Genomic DNA, 24,468 nt, shown 5'->3' on the forward strand with positions numbered 1-24,468 from the left:
TTACACCAGAAGTGGGGAAAGCTGTGCAGATTGGTGGCACAGTCCTACACCTGCTCTGGTTACTGGTGATCTGCAGCTCCAAACTAGACATGAGCAATTGGGATTATCTGGGAAGAAGCACCATGGAAAGTTCCTTGGCTGGACCCTCACATCTTGTTTTACCATGTGCAACAACAGATGGAGAAATCTGGCAGAAAACCATTAATAGTGGAGGAGCCATGGTGGCAAAGTGGTGAGACAGCTGGGAGCTGGGGAGTTTGGGGGGTCAGATTTTACTCTTAGCTGGCTATTGATTTTTTAAATCAATGACCTTTTAAGGTGGTAAAAATAATCACATCTTGTAACATGCACAGATTTGTGCCTTTGAAGTATATTAAAAATACAATTCTAAAGAAAAAAATTTAAATTCCTTTAAAAATTCCTTAAAATTTATGACTGCAATAGTGTCAGAGTAGATGGTTCTTTCCCCAGAGAAATAAAACAACTCTGAACATCCATACTCAAGGATCACTTGTATAGTTTCTAGTAACTTGAAATAATTGATGCTTGTGTGTATTTTTTAATGAGTACAAGTACAAAGAAGTTTATTTCTGACATACAAGAGGAAAGTACAAATCCAGAAGAGCACTCCTACGGTTCCCATTTGGCAGAAGGTTTGAAGCAGGCACTGAATGAATTCCACAGCAGCATGAACTCCACAGGGACATGCAGGTTTGGTGCACAGAGAAGGATGCTCCTTAAAGACCTTGTTTATTGCACTTCTATCCAGTAGTGTGTGTTCAGGGTTCAGACAAGCAAGATACTAAACAAAAATAAATCTAGAAATAACTAACTAAACTGGTGTTTTGGGCTTTAGATTTCATCTCCCAAAACCAGCTCCTGAGCTGCCTCAGGCTCAGCCTTCCAACCTGCTTGGTCCTCCAGGCTTTCTAATTCTCTCTGCACCTCCTGGATGACACTGCTTTCCTCATAATCAGAGAGGAGATCTTGAGGGATCAAGCTGAGAAAGGGCATCTCATCCATGATCAGGGGATCTTCTTTTTCAGTGTGCTGTGTTTCATTGGCAGACAGCTGGCACACAGATGTGGTGCTGTGGCTGTTGGGAAAAGGCACATCTGGTCACACAGGACATCGTTTTGTGTTCTTCTGCTGTCTGTGAAATTCTCCATTCCCTCCCCATAGGAAAACATGTGAAATGCACAATGGATCTACCCCAGCTGACTTCACAAGCACCTGATTCTTACATGCTTGACAGCTGGTGAGTTATAAATGTGATTTCCACATACAGAGATCCTAACTGCATAAGATGTTTGATCCTGCTAAACAAGAGCAGCGGCCCTCAAAACAAACAGGTAACAAAAAAAAGTCACTTGAATCTTCAAATCCCCATAGAAACTTCTGGACAGTTCAGCTACATTCACACCCCAATTAATTTCTGTGTTTCTGTATCCTCATCTGAAACGTTGTTCTTGCTAGAGCTGACATTTGGTGACAGACCTTCCCTGAGGTTAATGGCACACTAACAACAATTCTGGTTCTGATGGGATGGGATGTGATCAGCTCTGCTTGCTTCCTTAGATGACATTTATGAAACAAAATGTTACCCAATTCCTTTTCAAGCATGAAAAAACACAGAGTTGGACAGAGAAGAGAGAAATATTAATCTGCATCTCTATCCCAGCTATGATGCCTTGTTGGAAGCTAATATGATGCTGGAAGTGTAGGAGAAAACTTGGAGTGTTTATTTCATAGAAAACATAGGTTTTGTAAAAATGCTTTTAGCAAAACTGAAATGATATTACTTTCTGCCAATGAAATTGCTGATGATACAAATAACTCCTTTAAAAGAAATATTAAAAGCATCACCCATGAAAAGTTTGTATTAAAATTCCTTTAACATATCTTACATTCTAAAACAAGCAAAAATCTGACAGAAACCCAGTCTCACATGGAGAGTTGGTGGACAGGGACTGCATGCAGAGAATGAAATTGGAATGATGCATTTCAACAGCTGCTAGCACTGACTGATTAAAAAGCAGTACCAGCCTCATTAATTCACACACTTAATTCACACTGGATTCATGTGCTGCCAAACTCAATTAGGCACATCTGTGAAGGACAAAGTAAAAACTGTCAAAACCTTTTCTAGTGAGGCAGAATGAGAGTTCTGTAGCTCCTGAGCACAGAAACAGCCCCCTGCCAGCTCCCAGGCACGTGTTTGCCCAGCTCTGTGCTCACCTGTGGGGCTGGCAGCTCAGGCCCCCTGCACAGGGGCACAGCTCCAGCGCCCCGTCAGGCTCCAGGTCCCAGGTGATGAGGTTCAGGAGTCTGTTGGAAGGATCATGGCAGGGCTCTCCCTCCTCAGGTAAGGGTGTGCACACAGGGAACAGGAGCTCTGCAGGCCAAGGGAAAGGCATTTTAGCTGTCTGCTAAACTGGGGTGACCCCATGTTTAATTCCGCATGCAAGATATAAAAAGAGGCTCCATCTCTTTTCCAGTTCCCTTTCGTGACAGGGAGCCACGAGCACGTTCTTTCCACTAGGTGGGAGTGAGGCATTTGAAGTTCATCCTTAATGAGCAAGATCAGCCCACTCAGAGCCTGCTCTCGAGGCAGCACAGCATCCCTTGGAAAATGAACGTTACAGGGAATCCTCTGCAATGAGTAACAGGTTTGAAATCTGAACAGACACATACCTCTCTATCTTAAACCCTGTTATTTGTTTCTATTTCTTTGCAGAGGCTGCAAATACAGAGCAATTGTTCAGAAACTAATGAGCTTGCAAGAACTACAACTCAGATATTTAATTTATTTTATCAATATTTTATTGATTTATTTTATCAATTCTGCTGTGGGCAAAGCTGTCTGATGGCACCTGGGGCTCGGCACTCTCTGAATTTCAGCCTGTGTAAGACATTATTTAAAAAGGCTGTGTCCTTTGGGTTTCCTCATGTCAGTAACTCCCAATCTCAGTCTGGAATTCAGCTCTTCCAGATGTTCCTAGAAAAGCTCCTTTCTTCCTCCTGTCTTCAGTCACCTCATATGGCAGGATGAAATATGAGAAGAATTCAAACTCTAAGTTTTTCAATCAGGTTTGGTCCAAAACCACATATATGTGTGTGCATGCATAGACACGTGCTTTAATGCACATAACCTATCAGTTCCCAGGCTCAAAACATTATATACTGAGCAGAAAATACTCCACAGTTTACCACAGTTTTATATAAAAATACACATCTTTATTAGGACAATCATTTGCAACTCTCCAGTGATGGAGAAAGGCCTTGAGGTTAGGCCTGACCTGAGAAACCCTAAAGCCCTGCTAAAGCAGACAGCCATAGAGAATAAAAATGCATTGCTATTAATCAATAGCACTATTTTATATTCTAACAAGAGTATTCTATCAATATTCATCAATGTTTTTACCTACTGATATATCTATATATCTATATTTATATATAGATATAAAAGAGTATTCTATCAATATTCATCAATGTTCTTACCTATTATATATCTATATTTATATATAGATATAAAATTTTCTTAATTTTAGTATTCTGTCAATATTCACCAATGTTCTTACCTACTATATATATATCTATATATATATATATCGACATAAAATTTTCTTAATTTTAGTATTCTATCAATATTCATCAATGTTCTTACCTACTATATATATATATACTGAGATATATACATTGAGATATATCTATATTTCTCAGTGTATATATAAAATTTTCTTAATAACTATATATCTTTCTCCTTCCAAACCAAACTTACTTAGCATTGAAGGTCCACTGTGCAATGCTCAATTTTAACGTGGGGAAGCTGAGCAGATTCTCTTCACTTTTAAATGGTGCTGGAGCTTTCTCTTTTGTTTTCCTGGAATGCCCTGCAGCCTGATCCACCAGGCCCAACCATCAGTACAAGGCCTGCTCTGGCTCTCAGCAAGGAAAAAAGCCAGGGCAGTATGTCCCTGGTGTAGGGAGCTAGCTGGAATTGTGTGCTGTCACTACTAAACGAAGGTAAGCTATGATAAATGCAGTGGGTACGAAACAGCAGAGGAAACTGGACCCCACCAAAGAGGATTGGGGATTGATTTCAGGCCCAAGACCTTCTCCTCTGTGCTCCCTTCTGTAAATCAACTTTCACATTCCCACGTGGACTGACAGCATCATTCCTGTGTGTCCCTTGGCTGCCTGGTCCCCACTGCATGGTGTGATGCCCTGGAAGGCTCACATGAAACTCGGGCTATGAAATGTGTCTGCAGCCTGATTCTTATGGGCTGCTTGCTGAGAGGAAGGAGAAGACACTTGCAGCCAGCTCATTAATTCCTTCTGCACATCTGTAATCCTATCACTTTTGGTAATTGTATGTAAATTTGACACAGAACTCCACCTTAGAAATGAACTTTTTTGTGCTTCTGCTGCTGGTCTCATCTCTAGTGTGCAACAGGCTTTGCTTTCACCAGCACGCATCCCACCAGGCTGCTTCTCACTCCTGATTCTGTCAAGGTTTCCAATGGAGTCAACCCAGTGCATTCCACAGGCCAAGGGACAACAACCTCCTGATTCTGCAGAGATTTAACCACTTCCCCTGTGCAGCCCCACAGGGAAAAGCGGGGCAAGAATATTCTTGGGATTCACATTCTCTGAACCTCAGAGAAAGGAAAAACAATTCTTATCTCACTTGCTGCTCCTGTGTTTGTGCCAAATCGAATGCAATATGGAGATTGTTCACCCACAGGGATGGTGTTGTGTTCCCTTGGCCTGTCAGGGCCAGGTGTGTGTGTGTGTGTGTGTGTGGGGACTGTGGGTGACAGCCACGGGATTCTGGGCACTGTGAGCAGGGTGAGTGCTTGGCAGATTCAGTTTAGATGTAATGTAATATATTGTAACATAGTATAGAATAATATAGTATAATAAAGTAATTAATTAACCTTCTGATATGAATGGAGTCAGATGCAAATTAGATACCCCTGGGCTCAGAAGAGCCAAACACCAACAGTCCTGCACTCTGAGCTGGGCAGGACAAAGCCTGGGTACCTTTGTGGAAAGCACAGCAGGTGCCAGGGCTGCAGTCGTGCTGGCTCTCACAGATGGTGCCGTTCTCCCCTCTGGAAATGGATCTCCTGCACTGGCCCCACACGCAGAGCTGCTCCCCACAGCACTCCACATCCCGAGAGCAGGGCTGCAAGGCAAGGGCAGGGCTCAGAGCTGGCACTGCAGCACCCAGAGCAGGGCATCACACACAGAACTGGGCACAGAACTGGGCACAGCCACACTCAGAGCAGGGCATCACACACACAGAACTGGCACTGCAGCACCCAGAGCAGGGCATCACACACAGAACTGGGCACAGCCACACTCAGAGCAGGGCATCACACACAGAACTGGGCACAGAACTGGGCACAGCCACACTCCGAGCAGGGCATCACACACACAGAACTGGCACTGCAGCACCCAGAGCAGGGCATCACACACAGAACTGGGCACAGCCACACTCAGAGCAGGGCATCACACACAGAACTGGGCACAGAACTGGGCACAGCCACACTCCGAGCAGGGCATCACACACACAGAACTGGCACTGCAGCACCCAGAGCAGGGCATCACACACAGAACTGGGCACAGCCACACTCAGAGCAGGGCATCACACACACAGAACTGGCACTGCAGCACCCAGAGCAGGGCATCACACACGGCTGTGCTCAGAACTGGGCCCTGGGCCTGAGCACCACAATGTCCACTTTAAATAAATGTCACACTCCCACTGTTGAGGTAGAACTGCTTCATTTCTCAGCTGAAGCACACATGGAACTGCTGCCAGGCAGGAACCTGCACAGCAGAGCAGCAGCCCTGCATCCAGCCTGGCTTTGGGCACTGCCAGGGATGCAGGGGCAGCCCCAGCTGCTCTGGGCACCTGTGCCAGGGCCCGCCCACCCTGCCAGGGAACAATTCCTAATTCCCAATATCCCATCTAACCCCGCTCTCTTTCAATTTAAAGCCATTCTCCCTTATCCTGTCACTACATGCACTTGCAGGATGTCCCTCTCCAGCTGTCCTGCAGCCCCTTTAGGCACTGAAATGCTGCTCTAAGCTCTCCCTGGGCTCCTCTCTTCTGCAATCAAACAAAAAATTAATAAATTAAATGTCATCAGTGGAGAGCATTACTGATTTTTTTCCACTGTCCGGAACTAAACAAAATTTTCAGAAGAATTGTTCTTAAAGAGCCAAGTAAAAAACAAGTCTTACTAAAACTTGTTTTTTAGTTGTAATAAGAACCAGACCTCATTGGTAACCAACAGTCTTTGAAAAAACTCTCAGAAAAAAATCTCTTTGTGAATTTCTAGCTAAAGGTTGCTTTGTATGACAATTGCCCAAGTGTTTTAACCATACAAACCTCAGGAATCAACCCAGTAAGAGCCGTGTGTGTCACTTTGTTTCCTTTTTTAGGTAGATTGATTAACAATCTTAAACATTCCTAGCAGGTCAGCATTTCAGCAGCTTTTCCCTGTCTGGGCAGCCATACAAAAGCTGTGTTTCTTTTCCAGTGGATCCCACAGGATGCTGAACACAGGGCAAGGAGCAGCACTGCACTGGCACCACTAAAGAGGAAAATGCTCTGTAGCTGTCCAGCTTCTACGGCAGGGAGGTGATCCCACCCCCCTCAGCCTGGGCTCACTTTACAACACACGATCCAGCTTTTACTTTCTTTAGCCTACAAGTGTTCTGCTGAGAACTGAAAAGAAATGTGGGGAGGGGGATGGGTGTTGGGCCATTTCAATCTTGATTTTTAATTACTCCCTGTTAACGTGAAAATTTATTTTACCCTCATGCAGAAAGCTTTGCAGCTTCTTTTCTGTCAATTTTGACTGGCTGACATTAGCAACAGTAACTTACTGAGTTTCTAAAGATCACATGAAACCCCATCTCATTCAGCACTTACTGTGTGCTGGGGCTTGCAGAGCTGACATTTGTATTCCAAGGTGGAGAACTGGCAATACTTCCCTGGTTCACAGTCTTCATCAATGATACACTCCTGGAGGAAAGGATAAAAGAATGATTTACCAAAATTCATTCTCCTTGAAACACCACAAGTTCTTCACTGGTTATATTTCTTATTTGGGAACCAAGACAAAAAGCTTGCTGGGGTTCTTTGTTCAATCACAGCTCTGTAACAGAGCAGTGCCCTCTCCCTGGCTCATCTAAATCCTCTGGCCTCAAATTTCACCTCCTGAGCTTGTGGCAGTGAGGAGAGCACAGTGAGAGTGATATATTATTGCACCCTCATGTCTGGTTCACAGGGAGGGAGGGGGTGTTTTCCCATCTAATGGTTACCTCCTTAAAACTGTGTGATTAACCCTCTTCTCTAAATATTTTTTTTCCTCTGGGCTGGAAACAAGTTAGTCAACAGAAGAATAACTCCTAGTTCTGAGTCACCTGTTTATGGCCTGCCCAGCACTGGATTCTACCATTGTTAGTGGAAAGGAAAAGGGAAAAAAAGGAAAAGGAAAAGGGGATTACACAAAAATGCCTGGATTTTCTGAATTAAGCACTTGACTGCTCTTTGGCACACACTAATCTCACTTGCTGATCAGCTGTGCAAGCTCTACTGAAAGTTCCCACTAAGCTTCTCCATTCCTTCAGATCTCCTCCAGATTTGGGGGTTCCTGCCCTGGGTGAGGCAAGGCTGCTCTGCAGGAACCAGCCTCGTCTAAGTTACCCATCCTGGCCACCTCTGATGTTTTCCAGCAGTTTGCTGCGTTCATTTTGTGCACATTCACAGAATCACTGGGTTGGAAGAGACCTTCAAGATCATCCAGTCCAATCCAGCCCCAACAGCTCAGCTGAACCCTGGCACCCAGTGCCACATCCAGGCTTTGTTAAACACACCCAGGGATGGGGACTGCACCACCTCCCTGGGCAGCCATTCCAGAACTTTATCACTCTTTCTGTAAATAACCTTTTTCCTAATATCCAATCTATATATCCCTTGGTGCAGCTTGAGACTGATTACTCAGAACACAGAACAGAAGCTAAACACAGTCTGGGGCCTGATTCTTTTCAAGTCCACAACTCAACATTTAAGTATATGTGTTTATAATTCAGAAGAAGTCATTTTAGCCGTTTTAAGGAATTAGTATCACCAAGCCTAGGCTGCTATAAATTATTGAAATGTTTTTCTGCTTCATTATCCCAGTACTGTGTGGGGTTTTTTTTTTTCTTTCTTTTTTTTTATTTTTTTTTTTTCTTTTCTGTTGCTACATAACCAGGTGGATCAAAATCCAGATATCCAAATGCTATGCAGTATGTTGGAGGTTTTGTGCTCCAGGTGGGCAGCCAGCCTCCCCTCTTCAGCAGCTAGGCTCTTCTAGGCCAACTTTGTGTTTGTAGCTTTTATGAATGCTCTGTATAAACCATACCAGAACAGACTATTTCACTCCTGTTCCATCCCCTTTCAGGCACACAGCCAGGTCTTGCTGCAGTCAGGTTTTCCAGCTGTCCTCCACAAAGGAGAAACCTTGCCACGATTGCTCTAAGCTCATGGAATAACTCTAGCTCTAAAACCACCTAACACCAAAGTTGCAATTCTCCACTTGCTGCTTCCTCCTGAATTAATGAGCCCCACACCAAAAAACTTTTTCCTCTTACTGAATTGTGTCCCACCAGTTCAGACATTCAGTTTTATGAGAGTTTCCAGTCAGGGGAAAAAAAAAAATCCCTTTGTGGTTTTCTTTCCTGGCATGGCAAAGGCTTCCCTTCACATGAGCTCTGTGAAATTGTGTGCCACACTCCACAGACACCCAGAGTTCATGCAGAACTCAGTTGTGCTTACATGTATTTTTAAAATTATATATTTTTCCTTATTTAATCAGGCAACAGAGCTTTTCTGATTCAGCTACCCTTAGACAGAATAATTGCTGGACAAGGAGCAAATCTGAACACCATCATCAGCTGCAGCACATTCTGAATAATCCATTTTTTCCTGGAACTGCAAAACCAAATTATCTCTCAGAATATTTTGTCATTGCAGGAGCAACAGGGTAAAGTGAGGAGAAGGAGAGGTGGCCTCTGATGTGCAGCAGAGCACACAAGCTGGGCAGATAACTTACAGACAGGGTTAGACACACTGATAATGCTGCACACCTCTCTGAAATCCCTTCTGGTGCAGTTACAGTTAATGCTGTGGCAAAGGAAGAGGCTGTTTGGGATTAATACAGAGTGAAAGCAGCACTGGTTGTTTATCAGTGGGTGTACTGGGACCCACCAACAACAGAGGGCAGGATGGAGAACCCATGCCACATACCTGCAAGGACACACTCAGCATCCTGTGGACTCTTACTATAATACTGTGCTCTGCAGTGAATATCCTGCAGCACCTGGAAGCTATTTGGGCATTAGGATCTCTTCCAAAACCAACAGGGAAAAAAAAAAAAAAAACAACAAAAAAATTGAAAATAATTGAAAAGGTTCCTATGTCTGCTGAAACAACTGCTGCTGAAAGAAATGTCAGGTTCCTTGTCTTTGGTAGATTATGTCAAAGATTATTGCTTTCCTAAAGAATGATTAGTGTCCATTTTATTTGAAAATACAGCGGTGAATGATGTTGGTGATAGCTGAACGGGGCAGGTGTGGCTGAGCAGGCCTGAGCTGGGGGACAAGCTTGGACAGGAGCATTTCCCCCAGGACTCTGCACACAGGGAAAGGCACAGAAGAGGAGAATTTCCTCTCTGTGTGATGTGCCAGCCTGCACCCACAGCATGGGCTGGGCTGGAAGGGGCTGCAGGCAGCTCTGCAGAATGGGCTCTGTGAAAAACACCAATCATCGCTTGTTTTTAAAAGTTTAAAAGTTTAATAGTAATAAAATGGTTATTAAAATAGTCATATAATTAGAGTAATAATAATTTGGACAATTTGGATTAGGACAAAATGAGACAATAAAAACAAAAGAGTTATGGACAGTCCGGGTACCTTTTCTGGGCAAAATAAGCCTGAAAAAGGACCCTCATTAACAAAGGATTAACCCTTAAAAGCAACAGCCTGTTGCATATTCATACACCTCATACATGATGCATAAATTCCATTCAAACACAGGATTCTGTCTGGGCAGTGTCAGCTTCTTCCTCTGAATCCTCAGAGCGTCTTCAGGGCAGAGTGAGGCAGGAAGAAGTTCATTTCTGATAATGGGGCAATAAATTCTCTTTCTCTGAAAGATTCAGGTGTCCTGTGGCTGCTATCTGGGGCGAGTCCTTTCTTTAGAAAAGTATCTTACATAGCACAGTTTCTATTTTAACACTATGTTATAACCTAAAACTATATTTAACACTCTACTTACGAGAATTAATACAGCATCACTTTCTAACATAACCCATATAATATTCATTTCAATATTTGCCAAAAGCCAGTCATAAAATAGGCATTTTTCACAGGCTGATGCACTGCACCCAGCCCAGCCCAGCCCAGGGTGGGCCACGTCACCTCTGCCCATACCAGGGAGCAGAAACAGCGACAAGCCAAGAATTCCTCATTTCAAGTCACGAAAGCAGAACAACAAGCCAGAGTTAACCAGCTTTCATACAGAAACCCACTGTCTTTGGCAGTGTTTCGCTGGTTTCTGTGCCTCACTGTGGCAATACCTTTAAAGCTGTTTTGCTGGTGATGCAGTATGTACTGAAATAACACTCATTTTGCTTTAATCTTTTTCCCCTTAATCCTTAATTAAAACCCTAACTGTAGACTAAAAAATATTCTGATGATGACTAACCTTCAAGATGGACTAATTGATTTTAAATACACAACTGGCATTTGATTTATCCTTTCCCCACTCACACTCACCCTGCCTCCACATTCTCACAAAGTTCTTCAAAGGTAACTTTAAGCAAAACACTACTCATATCTTCACCCAATATTTGTCTGGGACTGTCTTGAGTGAGACTTTCTCTCCTGGGCTATTTACTCTTTTGTTTAGAAGCCAAAAAAGCAGAGGAAGGCACAGCCATGACAATAGAAAACATTTCTGTGGTTCTCTGGCATGGGAACGGTGAGATTCACGCAAGAGAACCCCTTTTTCCCTCCCTGTGTAATCTACATGGCTCAGTTTGCTGGCCTGTTGTGATCCAGGTAGAGTTTGTGCCTATAAACTCCTGCAGGAGCTGAAGGGAGAGGTAGGATTGTTTTCTGCACAGCTGGTAAGCCAAAACAGCCCTTCCACAGTGTTCATTCCTAAACCTCTGTGCACTTCAGCTGCTCGAGCCATGAAGTGTGGGGGCAAAAATCAATGATTTTGGAGAGGTGAGGAAGTTCTGCCAGCAGAAACACAGCACAGGAAACAATTCCACTAGAGCAACTGGTGTGACAATCAGAAAATGAGTTTTAGTAATAACCTTGGAAATGCGTGGGAGCACCTCTCACTGTATTTCGGGACAACTGTCCTCCAAAAGCTTCTCTGAACAAAAGCCCCTTTACATGTTAATTAAAAACTCCTCACACAAAGCAATTCCCTTCTCAAAAACCTGTAACTCTGGTGAAACTCAGTGTTAACCTCCACAAACCACAGCCACAGGTCCTTCCCAAACAGCTCCAGAGCTGCACCAGTGAGACAGCAACAGCTCCAGCTGTGGCTGCAGTGCCATGGTCACACTGGCATCTCTCAGCAGTGAGTCCTCCTAAGAGTTAACATTTCTGTGTTTACCAATCCCCTCCTAGGTTTTGTTTCAATTTCTGCAAGTTGTTTCACGCAGGGCTGCTCTCCATTACTGCAGCAGATGGCAAAAACTGCTGAGTAGTAGGGAAAAAAAAGAAGCATAAAAACCTGGTTTATATTCTACATGTATTAAAAAAAAAAAAAGGCAGAATTACATAGAATGGAATATTGCTTTATGGAAACTACTACCTAAATTTGAAATGCAGTAGCATTCCAGTTCCTAATCTCTCCGTTGTCTAGACAGGGCATGCAATGCATTTGTCTTTAATGAGATATGGATTAATTTGCCTTGAAATACCTCAAAACCTCTGTAATACTTTCCAGCAGCACAAGTCTCTCACTGCTGTCCTGCCAAGCACACAACACTGGTAAAATCAGGAACTTCTGTTAAAAAGAGACATCCTAAAAAGAGCAGACACGAGCTGAGAGCTGTGCTGGGGGTCAGGGCTGTGGGGAACGCCAGCTCCTTGGGTGGCTGCTCTACAGGAATGTGCCTGCTGAGCTCAGAACCCATAAACAACACTAAACAAGTCCCCAGGCTCTGCCTTGAACTTCTCCATAGAGCTAATCCCATCCGATTCCTTCTCCCCCATTTCCCGGAAACATTTCATTTGGGAAAACTTCATTTCTGGTTCTCCACATGGCACAGTATAAATGGAGGCAAAATATGTCTACATGACATAACTGAAAGTGGCCTGAGCTTGGCTTTAGGTACCCAAAGCAACACAGCTGTGTTAGCCTTAACATGGTGTCAAAAAGGGAATTATTGAGGCAGGCTGTGATCCCCAATAAACTGCTCACCACCAGGGCAAGAACTGCATCCCTTCCTGCACCACCTGCTTATTCCCCCACACAAACAGTGATCCTGGCACTGCTCAGACCCTGGTGCAGTTAATGCTCAATGGCAAAAGAGGAAATAAATAAAATATAATCTTATCCACGGCTTCAAGGAATTTACTCCAATGAAAGAAGAAACTACACCCAAAAAAACCTAAATAAACAAAACAAAAATGGTGCCTAGGTGCTTTCTCAGGCCATGCTCTGCTCACTCTTGGTCAAAACCTCTCTGTATGCCTTGTAATAATTTAATAGCAGGTCACTCTGCAGAAGCAGCCACTGCATTTTCTTCCCTCATCCTTCTTTTTCCTCAGCAAAAAGAACCTGATCTTGGCAGGACTACAGCTTCTGCAAATGCTCTTGTGTAGGAAACACAGTGTCAAGTACTCATTTCAATCTGGTTTGCAGTGGTATCAAAGAAGGCACATGAGAACTATTTTAATTTAATAAATTATATATCTGTCAGGTAATTAACTTAGTCTGAAAACTAAGAGCTAGCTAACTAGGAAAGGAGAAAAGGACTGTGTCTATGTGTGTGTGTATACATATTTATGTATATGTGAGGTCAAAATACTGATGCACATTTATAAATAAAGCTTTCCTAACAAGTCTACAATTTATAGTGCTAACTGAGAAATGCATCCACCCGTGGATCTGTTGATGGGAGAACAGCAACTCTTTGACCTTTGATAACCAGAAGTGTCTAAGCACTCGTGCTCTGACAGAGCCTGGGTTTCACTCCAAATGTCCTGAGCTCCAGCAGCAGCTGTGGAGCCACTGTAGGGCTGTGCCACAAACCTGTGAAGTGCCATTCTTAGTGAGCACAGACACAGCTTGGAGGCAGTGATGCTCCCCAGGAGCTGGGTCTGACTGCAGGCTGCTCTTGTCTCTGCAGTTGGCAGCTAAAAAGAAGTTCCTGTGATTCACTACTCAACTATGGCAGTTCTGCAAATCTGTAAAAGCAAAACAAGGCAGAGTAGCTGTACACAGCCAGGATGTGAAACAGCTGGAGGAAAATAAAAGCCTTTGGAAACAGGATTTCTGTACTTAATAGCTGCTGGCTAATCTTCACCACCAAATTAAGAGTAGCACACCAAGAGTAAGATGTTGACCTGTGCCCCGTCCCTCACTAAACTGATTTCAAACCCTGAATCTTATGGGCTTTGTTCCTTCATAATGTGCTTTTTTTGGTAGTCTATGGTTTCAACAGACTTCAACAGATTCTGTTAGAGGTGCCAGCCAAAGACAATAATACTGAACAGCAGTACATTGGTGAGGATCCACATTCAGTGGATTTTGCCCATGGCAGAGCTGACAGTGTAGGAGACTGCTTTTACTGCAGAAGAAATGGAATAGTTTATTTTCCATGAGCTGCAGATGGAAGTAGAAGAGGTTTGAATTACGGCAACAGCATTGAAATAAATTATCTCCAGCATGCAAGGATTTTGGGAACATGAGATCCATGTTTACCTAAGGCTGAAACAGGTATTTGGGCCATAGGTGTGGACTCTTTGAAGCTTTGTCAAGACCTCCTCTTTGGGGCATTTGCTGGGATTACAAAAGAGCCTCTTTTATTTTATTATTCCCTTAATTTAATTTTCCATCTGAAATCATGTGCCTAGAGGATATTGACAACATGAGATGTTCATGAATATTCATTCCATTTCCTAAACAAACACAAATGAGAAAGAAACGAAAAAGGGTCTTCAGCACACTCTTTTTGTCCTTCCAAAAGGAACACGAGAATACAAACATAGTGCAGATTTCCAGCATGTATGAAGTCCAAGACAAACACCAGGGGACCAAAACCTTCCCTTGCTGACAGATGTCAGGTATCTGGGACCCAGGAAAATCACTAAGGCTCCCCTTTGCCTGACACCACCGTGTCCTAAGATACTGCTCCTCCCCTTGGGCTTTCTAAGGGAAGAATTTTGAGGGATTCCTCACATGATAGAAATTCAGGAGCAGGCTCTGAGTCATTTCCACACAGAATAACAAGTAAACAGACCCAGAACTCCCACCCCACCCTGTGTACCTTTAGCACAACCATGCTGCATTACAGTATGTGTGACTGGAAGGGAGAAAGGGATTTGTTCTGAAGGTGAGGATCAGGACAGGGCAGGGGGCTGCAGAGGTGAGGAACCACAGTGATGCCATCACCAGAGTGGTGTCCCTCAGTGCCATCAGTGACTCAGCCTCTCGCAGGCCAGCCAGACACTCGCTCCACAAAAGAAGCCAAAATGCTCCTTGTGAGTCACATGGGGGGAAGGACAAAGTTGAGACTCACTCAGCTGACACAGAAATGCATTTCTCGAGGCATTGCACTGCATTTCAAACCACCATTCTATAGCAGGAGTCCTGGTAAAATCTATGTATTGTAGGAGTGGCCTTGCCCCAGTACTAGTTGTTCTAGATGGGCTGCAGCTGTGATGTCCTTAATTGGGCAGCAGCTGTGGCTGGTGAAGATAACTGGGATAAAAGGGGGTGGGCTGGCTGGTCAGGGAGAGCCTTGGAGGAGCCCTGATGAAGAAGCAGGAACAGCACTGCTGTGAAGAGCTGTGTGTGAGAAAACCACCCAGAAGGTATGGGGCTCTAGAAATATGATAACAACACCATTCTACAGAGCTCTCCTTCCTCTCCACTAAACACACAACTTCAATTCCCCATTTTCCTTCAATTTCCATGGTTTAGCTTAATAAACCATAGTGCAAAACACCTTCAAGCTGGACTGGTAACATCTCACAGCTCTTCCTGACTCTACAAATGGAAATGCTGACAAATGGAAATGCTGATCAATCACTGATCACCTTTGTTCTCTCTCCTCCTACTCACTGGTGTAAAACCAGTATCATTCCACAGATTTTGCAGAATCTAGCCCTCCTCAAGTCCAGGCAAAGATTACATTAGGCTCATCATATATGGAACAATGTGTTATTGTTCCAACCTCCCAGCCACAGCAAATTCTGCCACCCTGCCTATGACAAGACAGATGTAAGCAACTTTAACCCATTTATCTGCATCCTCTGCATCTATCTCAACCAGTCCAAATTATAACAGAGGCAAATAAAAGATTAAAAAAAAAAAAACCCTCTGCAATACATCCAGTGCTGTAGCCTGTATTTCCTAAAGCTTTAGCTGCTGTTGTTACCCTTCCAGCTAAGGCTTGCTACTTAATAAGATAACATGGTTTCAGCTAAAATCTCAAATAAGCAGCTGCTGGAGCCAATGGATCAAGTTACGTAATCAAAACCAGTGGAAAAAAAATTCTCATTTGCCTTAAAGCTTTTCCTCTCATGGGTAATTTGCTACATGTGTATGGCAAGAGGAAAGAAACACTGCTGATGAACCTTCAATGGAGAAAATCCATACTATGATCTCTTAACAGATGTCACCAGATCACAAAATTGCCACCAGCACACATAAAAGATTCACTCTTCTGGATGGATGTTACCAGAAAGAGAAGAGAACCCCAAACATTTCTCTTAGAATAAACAGGTTGATCTAGGAGAGGCAGAAAACAAAATCTTTCATGGTGATTTGCTTTAATATCTCCCTATGACTCGGGCATGATCCATGAAATCCAGTTGCACAGCCCTGGATCCCCAAACTCAGTATTTAGCTACTCAAAGAGTAACAGCCTAGGGAGAGAAAAACGCTGAGGTGACACTTCAAACAACTTGATAAAAATATTCTTTTTCTTTGGGGTTTAGCTGGAATAGAAATACCACATTACAGCACATGAGGATCTGGCAAATTTCTTACCAATTCTAAATACAGGCATAGACTGGAATTGCTAATGAAGACTTTTGGAATATCTATTAGTACTACATAGTTGTGTTTCCCTAACTCAACAGAAAACAAACTAAACTAGACTAACAGGAAATATGAGAGAAATCCTAGTCACTCTTCTACTATTTTTTTCATTACTAACCAAGTAAATTTACTAAAGTTATCTAAACTGCTTCAGACTCCCACTGATACAAACAAAAACAGGATTTGATACCTTTAGTTAGGAATAACCCTTTTGCTGTTCCATCAGTTTGCTTGTCTGGAAATCTAAGCCACCATTTAAGAGGGGAGTAAAAAAACCCCCAAAAAGCTACTGATCTGTGTTCTCTGACATGGCTGGGTGTGTTTCCAGCCAGAACACCTGCCTGGCTTCACCCTCAGCAAAAGGCACCTTGTTTCTCCTGCCCCTGGTAATTACAGGGATTCCCCACCCTCCTCCTCAGAGAAGTTTCTTTGTGCAGGATCAGGCCTGACACTTGTATTTCAAACTCCTCCTGGCAGCCCTTTGCAGTTACTGAGGCCAGCATTCAGACTGGCTTCTGGCCACAGCCCAGTGAACATCAGATGGCTGTCAAAACCACTGGGTTTAGATACTCTGCCATCCTCTCATCCATGACCTAAATTAAATCCCTTAACAGCTTTTGCATCACTAAGGAGCACTTGCTGCTTATGGAGTTACCTGTGAAGTCTCAGAGATATGCACACAGTCCATCACCCCCTTCATACAAGAATAAGTCCCTCTCTACAACAAGATTCACAGCCTGAAAACACTCCAGATTAATAAGAGCAACTCGGAATGTCAATTGAACAATTCTTCTCATCTTTAGCTAAATCCAGTTTCCCTTTGCACATCATTTTCTACTCTAACAAACACAGGCTACTTGTCCCCATGAACTATTCCCACTTGCCCCAAAGCTTCATATTCTACACTGCTGAGACCAAAACTGAAAAGGGAACCAAAAAAGGGGGCTCAGTAAGACATTAAGAACTGGCTGAGGATGTCTAACCATGCCTGTCTGAGGAGCCATGGCTCTCCAAAACAAGCACAGTTCGCCTTATCTGCTCCACCAAGGATCCCCTAAAGGGTGGCTGCTGTGCAGAACAGACCTGCACTGCCCCATGATTAATGGGGCAGAGCAGGCTGGACAGCTAAGAGCAGACTCAGAGTACCAGGGAATGAAATTATTAAATATACAAAACCTACCAGATTTAGATATTACGTGGTTTTTGGCTAGGCAGAGACCTGGATTTCAACCCAGGAATGCACTTACAGTGTCTATTGATAGTTTAAGGTTGTTGAGTGCAAGTCACCAGGGAGTAAAAGTTCTGTGAAAAAAGCAACAAAAAAATTGGACCCAAATACAAGACTGCCCAAAGCAAGTGTCCTCCCTGAGATATCAGGGAGCAGAAGTCAACACTAAAATGCTGCATTTTCAAACTTCTGCCATTGACTCCTCTCCTGCAGTGCCGCTAATGGAAAAATTGCAATTTCCACTCCATTGATTCTTCCTTCTCAGTTTCCAAAGCTTCCTTTCTACAGAGCACTGGTAGGAACTCCTGTCCCTGCAGCAGTATGAGCCTCAGAGAGAGCAGCTCCAGTACATGGTTGGTGAAATCACAGACAAGGTGCCCAAAGAGGAACCAAGTGGTTACTTTGGCAGTGAAATGAGAAATGCATTCTGTTCTTCCAGCTCCCTGCTTCACGCTCCCTAGACACCAGCATCATTAACAATCTCCTTCAAAAAAGAGAATTGAAAGCTAACAGATATACTTCTACTAAAATTTGAAAAAAACCCCAAAAACTGCAAAGAAACCCACAAAAACAACCTAGCTAAAAAGAGGCATTGCTTTTTTTTATTATTTATCATAGTACTAGAGAGAAGAAAAAAGCTCGGGTACACTAGCTTTGAATTACAAGAGAGAGCTTATAATGGAAGAGAGAGTAAATTACTGCTCTGAATGGAAGTGAGAAGAAATGCAACTAATATTTCTGTAGCAAACCTCACCAGTACCAGTTTTGCTTCATTCTATTTTTCATCCTTGCTCTTCCTTGGTTAGGCTAATACATCACACCGGATATAGGCCTAGCCAACAAGCTAGAAAAGATTTTGATTTTCATAGGATAATGAGGAATGCTGTTATTTTTTGCTGTGCTCTGTGCTTGAACTTTTGACTGAAAATACTTTATTAATTTGCAAGCTACCCAATGCTCCCTGAGAAGACAAATTACAGAGTATTTGAGCCTTAAATCCAGCAACAAATGGATGTGAAGCCCTCTACAGACTTTATGCCCATCCAGCTACCTCTTGCCTGTGTCTGGCCTCTACACAGAGTGCTGGATTGAAGCCTGACATCCACAGGGGTGCCTGCCAGCCCTCAGTGACATCTGAGACAGTGAATGTGAGTCTGGGAATGCACTTGGGGTTCCCAGAAATGCAGTGCCTCTGAGGAATGGCAACGAGCCCAACCCCACTCGTGGAGACTCCAAAGAGCCCCAGGCACAAAAGCCCTGCCAGAGGAGCCACCACTACCAGAGAGCAGCGGAGGGGAATGCTGCTGGGATGCAGAGCCAGGAAGAGACAGTCTGGAAGGAAAAGCCTGTGTGGGGAGGATTCTCCCTCGTGCTTCTGTCATATCTGCCTTTTATGTACGCATACGTGCTTATGTACATTTATTTATCTGCTCTGTGTGTGTATTGGTACCTGCTGCAGGAGGACAAGCACTGGGATTTAAAATGCAGGCACAACCTGTTTTCCATGGAGCTGCTTCTCCAGGGCTGGATTTCTCATTGCGGCCAGTAAGTGGATTTATTATTGCAATGCAGACACTTCTCTGCCTTCGTATGAGGCTCTTCTGTCATCTCTCAAAGCCCAAAAATGTCACGTGAAAAGCTTTCAGTGATTTCAGAGGCTTATAACTCAGCACAGAAAATAAATGTAAACTGGGGAGGGGTAGGGCTCCAGTTATCACAAATTACTGCAGGAATGAATGACACTGAGCCTTAATTTCAGAGCATGTGGTTTGTGACAGTGCTTGAAAAATTCTTCTTTCTACCAACCAAATTTGTGAAGAGCAGGAGCTGTGGAAACCTCTGACTTGTATAAATAAGGGCTACAAACTGAGCCTGTGGAACCAGTGGAATGACTCTTCCACCACCTGTGGTCTGTGAAGCCTGTGGCCTGGAAAGTGACCAGGACATGTCACAGTGTCTCACAAAACTTCAGGTATGAAAATCTGTGTACATAAAAGTGACCTAAGGGTCCAGTGCAAAGCTTTCTGCAACTCATTTCCCAAGACTTTCACGTTAAGTTTGCAGACCTAAGCAACAGTGCCTTTCACTTGGACAAAATCTTTCTTCTGCTTCACAGATCTCTCCACAGCACCACTCCTTTCCTTGCTGTAACCCAAATCTTCCCATTCTTAATTGCATTACTCCTACAATATTTCTTTGTCCTTGCAATAGCAAAAGTGATTCATATTCCCCCTTCATGTCTAAAGTGTGCAGGCATTTTCAGATTTGCTCCTTTTAGGCACCTCTTAGTCACATTAATTTCACTCTCTCCTTAACCAAGGACCAAGCACATCTGGAGGCTGCTTCTCCTCCAAGCTGGCAACCTCTAAATAAGGTGTTTGTACCCTGGGCATGCTGGAAGTTCAGAATGAGTGTGAGGGGGGAAATGAGCATTACCAGCTCTGCACTGAGGCTGCCACCACGAAATCAGACAAAAATCATCTGTGCATTCAGCCCTCACATCCTTCAGCTGGAGCTCTGAGAGCACTGGGAGAGCTCTGTGTGCAGCACTGGCTTGGTCAGTGAGGCAAACTTCCCAGATGGAAAATGCAGCTGTACCTTGATATATGAAGCTTATAAGGAACTGTGTATGAAACCTGGAGAAAGTTCATTTAGAAGTAATTTTTGCAGCTGTGAGAATGATTAGCCACCACAGGCAAGCCAAATACATGATGAAAATCACTAGTGTTGTGTTGCAGTGCTGAGAAGGATAAAAAGTTTGCCTTTGTACACTGGGTTTGAAGATGATGATCACATTTGCTTGGAAAAAAAAAATGTATTGTCTTCATTACTTATTAAAAAGCACTGTGTAGGATGTTAACACTTTGTATAGAATCAGCTGCAGTTTAGAATAGTTAAAATTTATTTTATACCTTGAGTTTTCACTTAAGCTACAAGCTTTGCAAAACAGTAAAAAGGAAAAAAGTAAAGTTAATAGTAAAAAGAAAAAAAGTAAAGTTGCTTGTGTGTGCTGTATTTTGCTGCTTGCCATTTTCAAGCTTAAATAGCAGTATAAAAACATGAGCCTGCAAGAGGGAAAACTTTAGAAAAGAGGCACTAAATTCAGGTTCTGTATCCATTAGAAATCGGACCTACTGACATAATTTTTCCATAATTACATTTATAAAATGATTTCCATAATTATATTTATAAAATAGTTACAGAGCTGCTTCTGTGAAAGAACTGGAGGTAAGTTCTAAAAAAAGCCAGGGTATGTTGAAGTAAATCAAATCACAAACTATTAGTCAGATGAAGCCAGCTCTCAGAGGAAACCTGGCAAGCGCAGTCTTAGTAAGAGCACAAAAAATATTCCACTTTGGTAAGACTATAACCAGAGAAAACCCAATTTTTTAAAGCAGTGGTATGTGCTGAATTTCTCATGGGACTACTGATGTTTAACAAATGTACCTGTGCTTGCAAGACTCATGTAAAGAATATTATTGATATTTTGATCTTTAAACTCCTTTGAGAGTCCTTAAACAACCATATTTTTAGAGGAGGGGGATTTATTGTCCCATCTCTCTCCCTTCTCCTCAAAGTGGCATTTCAGAACCAGTTGTCCATCGCTTGTTAGGCATAAAAAGCAAATAGAGCCATCTGTTGTTCCAAAGATTCCTCATAAATGAATGATTTGGGGTTATTTATTTTCAACTGTTTAAATCTATGAAACATTTTTTAATGGAAGACAAGATCACTGTTATACTAAGGATTTATCCACACTCGCTGGAAAGGGCTGTGTAACTACCTTTGCTATTTAACATTTACATTTGACAGACAAATAGTCAAACATGTCTATTAACCACAACACTGGAACTCTTGTTTCCAAGTCATAATATTCTTAAGTTAAGCTAATTAAAAAACACAGACGTTTTTGACTGCTTACCCCAATAGTTTTATGTTTGAAAACATTCCAAAATTTTGTTAGGTGAACTCTGTCACAGTCTTCTGAACAAGGAACCCAAAGTTTTTGTTTGATTTTCAAAAGAAAGAAACGTGCTCACTTACATGATTCCTTTTGTTTTCTCCATCTCTTATGGATGTGATAACTGTCTCAGAAAAAACTGTTGATCCAGTTTTGTTATCTGTAACCTGACACCGGAAAAGAACAAAATATCAAACTACAGTTTTTATTAGTCCTTTGTTACTCTCAGCCCTACATCCTGCAATCATTAACCCACTCCCACCCCCTCTTTTTTCCCCACTTTGCTGTCACTCTTAATAAACCATAATCAGAGGGGAAAAGTAGATGACAGAGCTACCTCCCTGTCTATTTAAAATGGCACTGTAAAGGAGCCAACTGAGCAGGAGATGGTTGGGTTTTCATTCCTCATGTAATAGCTGTAGCTGTGCCCTATTTTTAGCAGGCCCTTTTTCAAAATAAATTGTTATTTCCACTAACCTTTCGTGACAGGTGTCTTTAACACTGTGACTAGTCAAGCACAGAAGATACAATCAAACCCCAAAGTAATTATCATCAGGAAAATTTACACTCCAAATTATTTTGTGAATAACCATGTAAAACTGGGCTGGGGCAGGGGAGGTTTGAAGAAAACCTGTTTAAGAATGGAGAGCTCACCATATACAAGTTTTCTCATACCTTATCAATTTCTTGATGGGTCTGAACAGTTCTGTTGCCCACTCTGGTTTCCGTGTTGGACTCGTTATGGTAGTTGGGAGGTAAATCCTCAAAGCTGACTTCTGACAGCTTTTTTGCCCCTTCCTCTTCGGCTTCCATCTGCCAAATTAAGAAAAACATAACAAAACAACTGAAAACTAGCAAAAATGTCACAAAAGAGGCGGAGCCATGCTTCCTGCACAGGCCCCAGTGACTGACACTACCTGCTCCAGACACTGCCTGCAGCTGCTCTTTTCAGGGGCCACAAAAACAGAGCTAAACCCTTCAGCTCTGGGCTGGTAAAGCAAAGCCAGTCCCTGGGAGGGAAAAAAGTGTGCAGGCCACTGGCAATTTGGTATCTGCACAGGCTGGTGTCAGTGGAGAGCCCAGCTTTCTGCTCTTTGCAGAAAACTCCAGGCAGACTTTCCATTCTGACAAAGAAGAGAAAATCTCCTCACAAGAGGAGAGAGAAACAAAAGCCCCTTCAAGTCAACCCTGCGGATGAGGGTGCACACATCCAGAATTTAATTCTCTGTTTCAGTTCCTGCTGTTTCTGTGGGATGAAGAAGGGCGTGAATCTTGCAAACACACAAGAATAAATCTGTCCTTTTATTTGCAGAGCTAGGAGGCCAAAAGTTCAACCAGGATGAACAACAGGATTTTCCCCAAGACAAAATCCCTCCTTTTGGTGTGTCTGTTTATTTTAAATAACAGCTGCAAATCTTTCTAAGTGCAAACCATTTATCTCCTAAGACTCTGCTCAAACAATTCACACTTTGCGCTGCACCCAGGCAGCAACCCAGAACCGACTACAGAAAAACAGACAGAAATTCTGATTACACCCTTAACATCTTCACAGCATTGTAAAGAATGGTTTGTCTCAATGTATTTGCAGTCTAAATGAAGTGGTAGATTTCAGAAACCATCCAGAGGACAGCAAAAGACCCAAAGTTAATTTAATTATAGTAAACCAAGTCTGTTTCTGCAGCAGGTTGTCAGTTACAAGTTTTTGCAGACTAAGTATTTTTGAACGAAAGGAGAAGAGAACTTGAAAGGAAGATTCTTAAGAGGTACAGGAATGAAGAGCCCACAAGAAAGGGGAGTGCAGGGACAAGGTGTTTTGACAACCATATGAGACACTGGTTTGGGGTCTGGTCTCAATTTCTGGCTCTGAAACAGATCCTGGGCAATTCCGGGCCAGCAATTTCAGATCAAGACATGCAATCGCACCACAGGCAAGCTGCTCCTCCACACATTCCCAGGACACTTACAGCCCCGAATGCCGGTTCGGGATGCCCTGGTGCTCCTTAGCTCCTGCGGCACAGAGACCACCCCGTGGCTTTTCCCTCCGCTCCTCCCTTCGCCCCGCTCTGTCCCTTTGTCACCAGCCGGACCATGGCCCGCACCTCTGCCCGCCGGCCCGGCCCGGCCCATCCCACCCCATCCCATTATCCCATTGCATCCCATGCCATCCCATTATCCCATGCCATGCCATCCCGGGATGGCACCGGACGAGCCCCGAGGGCCGGCGCGCACCGGGCCGGGGAACCCGCGCCGCCCACAGCCGCTCCCTCAGGGCCGCCCCGGAGATGCTGCCCGGCCGGGGAGCGGCGGGAGCAGGGAGCCCCGGCCGCCCTCACCTCCTGCACGGCGTTGCGCAGCTTGTGCTGCGTGTCCTCCATCAGCGCCTCCACCTCCCGCAGCATCTCGCCCAGGCTGGCCGCCCGCCGCCGCCCGCCGCCCGCCGCGGGCCCGCACAGCGCGGCCAGCAGCGCGGCCAGCAGCGCCCAGCGCCGCATCGCACCGGCCCTCGGCTCCCCCGCTGGCCCTGCCGGCCCTGCTGTCCCTCCGCTGGCTCCCCGCTGTCCCCACACGCTGTCCCTCCGCTGTCCCCGCTGTCCCCACGCTGTCCCCGCTGTCCCCGCGGTCGCTCCGCGCTCAGCGCCGGCGGGCGGGCCCGGCCCGGGCGGGCGGAGCCGCAGCGCCCGCCCTGCGAGCGGGGAGGATGCTGAGACGGCGGAGATGCCGAGGGGAAGGAGCAGAGCGAGTTTCCCGCTCAGAGCCGAGACCTTCTCCAATCGGACAGATCAAATCGGACAGATTTGATAGGAAGAGGACGGTGGGAGCTGCGTGGCACCTCCGCCGTGTGCTTTGCTTTCCGAGATGCTCTCGGCTCAGAGCGGTGACCTGCATCCGGCTGGCAGTAGTAGAATAGTAGTAGAATCGTAG

At 44.1% G+C, this 24,468-nt stretch overlaps 1 protein-coding gene across 1 annotated transcript; it reads right to left on the reverse strand.

The window, feature by feature from the left end:
• Positions 1-539: 539 nt before the first annotated feature.
• Positions 540-24,038, reverse strand: DKK3 (dickkopf WNT signaling pathway inhibitor 3). The gene is made up of 7 exons (XM_063160606.1): positions 23,880-24,038; positions 22,222-22,359; positions 21,630-21,713; positions 6,950-7,042; positions 5,047-5,191; positions 2,239-2,395; positions 540-1,096 (listed from the first exon to the last, which is right to left on the reverse strand). The coding sequence occupies exons 1-7, from the start codon at positions 24,036-24,038 to the stop codon at positions 853-855; spliced, it is 1,020 nt and encodes a 339-aa protein (XP_063016676.1). The 3' UTR covers positions 540-852.
• Positions 24,039-24,468: the final 430 nt, after the last annotated feature.

This window comes from Melospiza melodia, chromosome 6, assembly GCF_035770615.1.
Source record: "Melospiza melodia melodia isolate bMelMel2 chromosome 6, bMelMel2.pri, whole genome shotgun sequence".
Lineage (NCBI taxonomy): Eukaryota > Metazoa > Chordata > Aves > Passeriformes > Passerellidae > Melospiza > Melospiza melodia.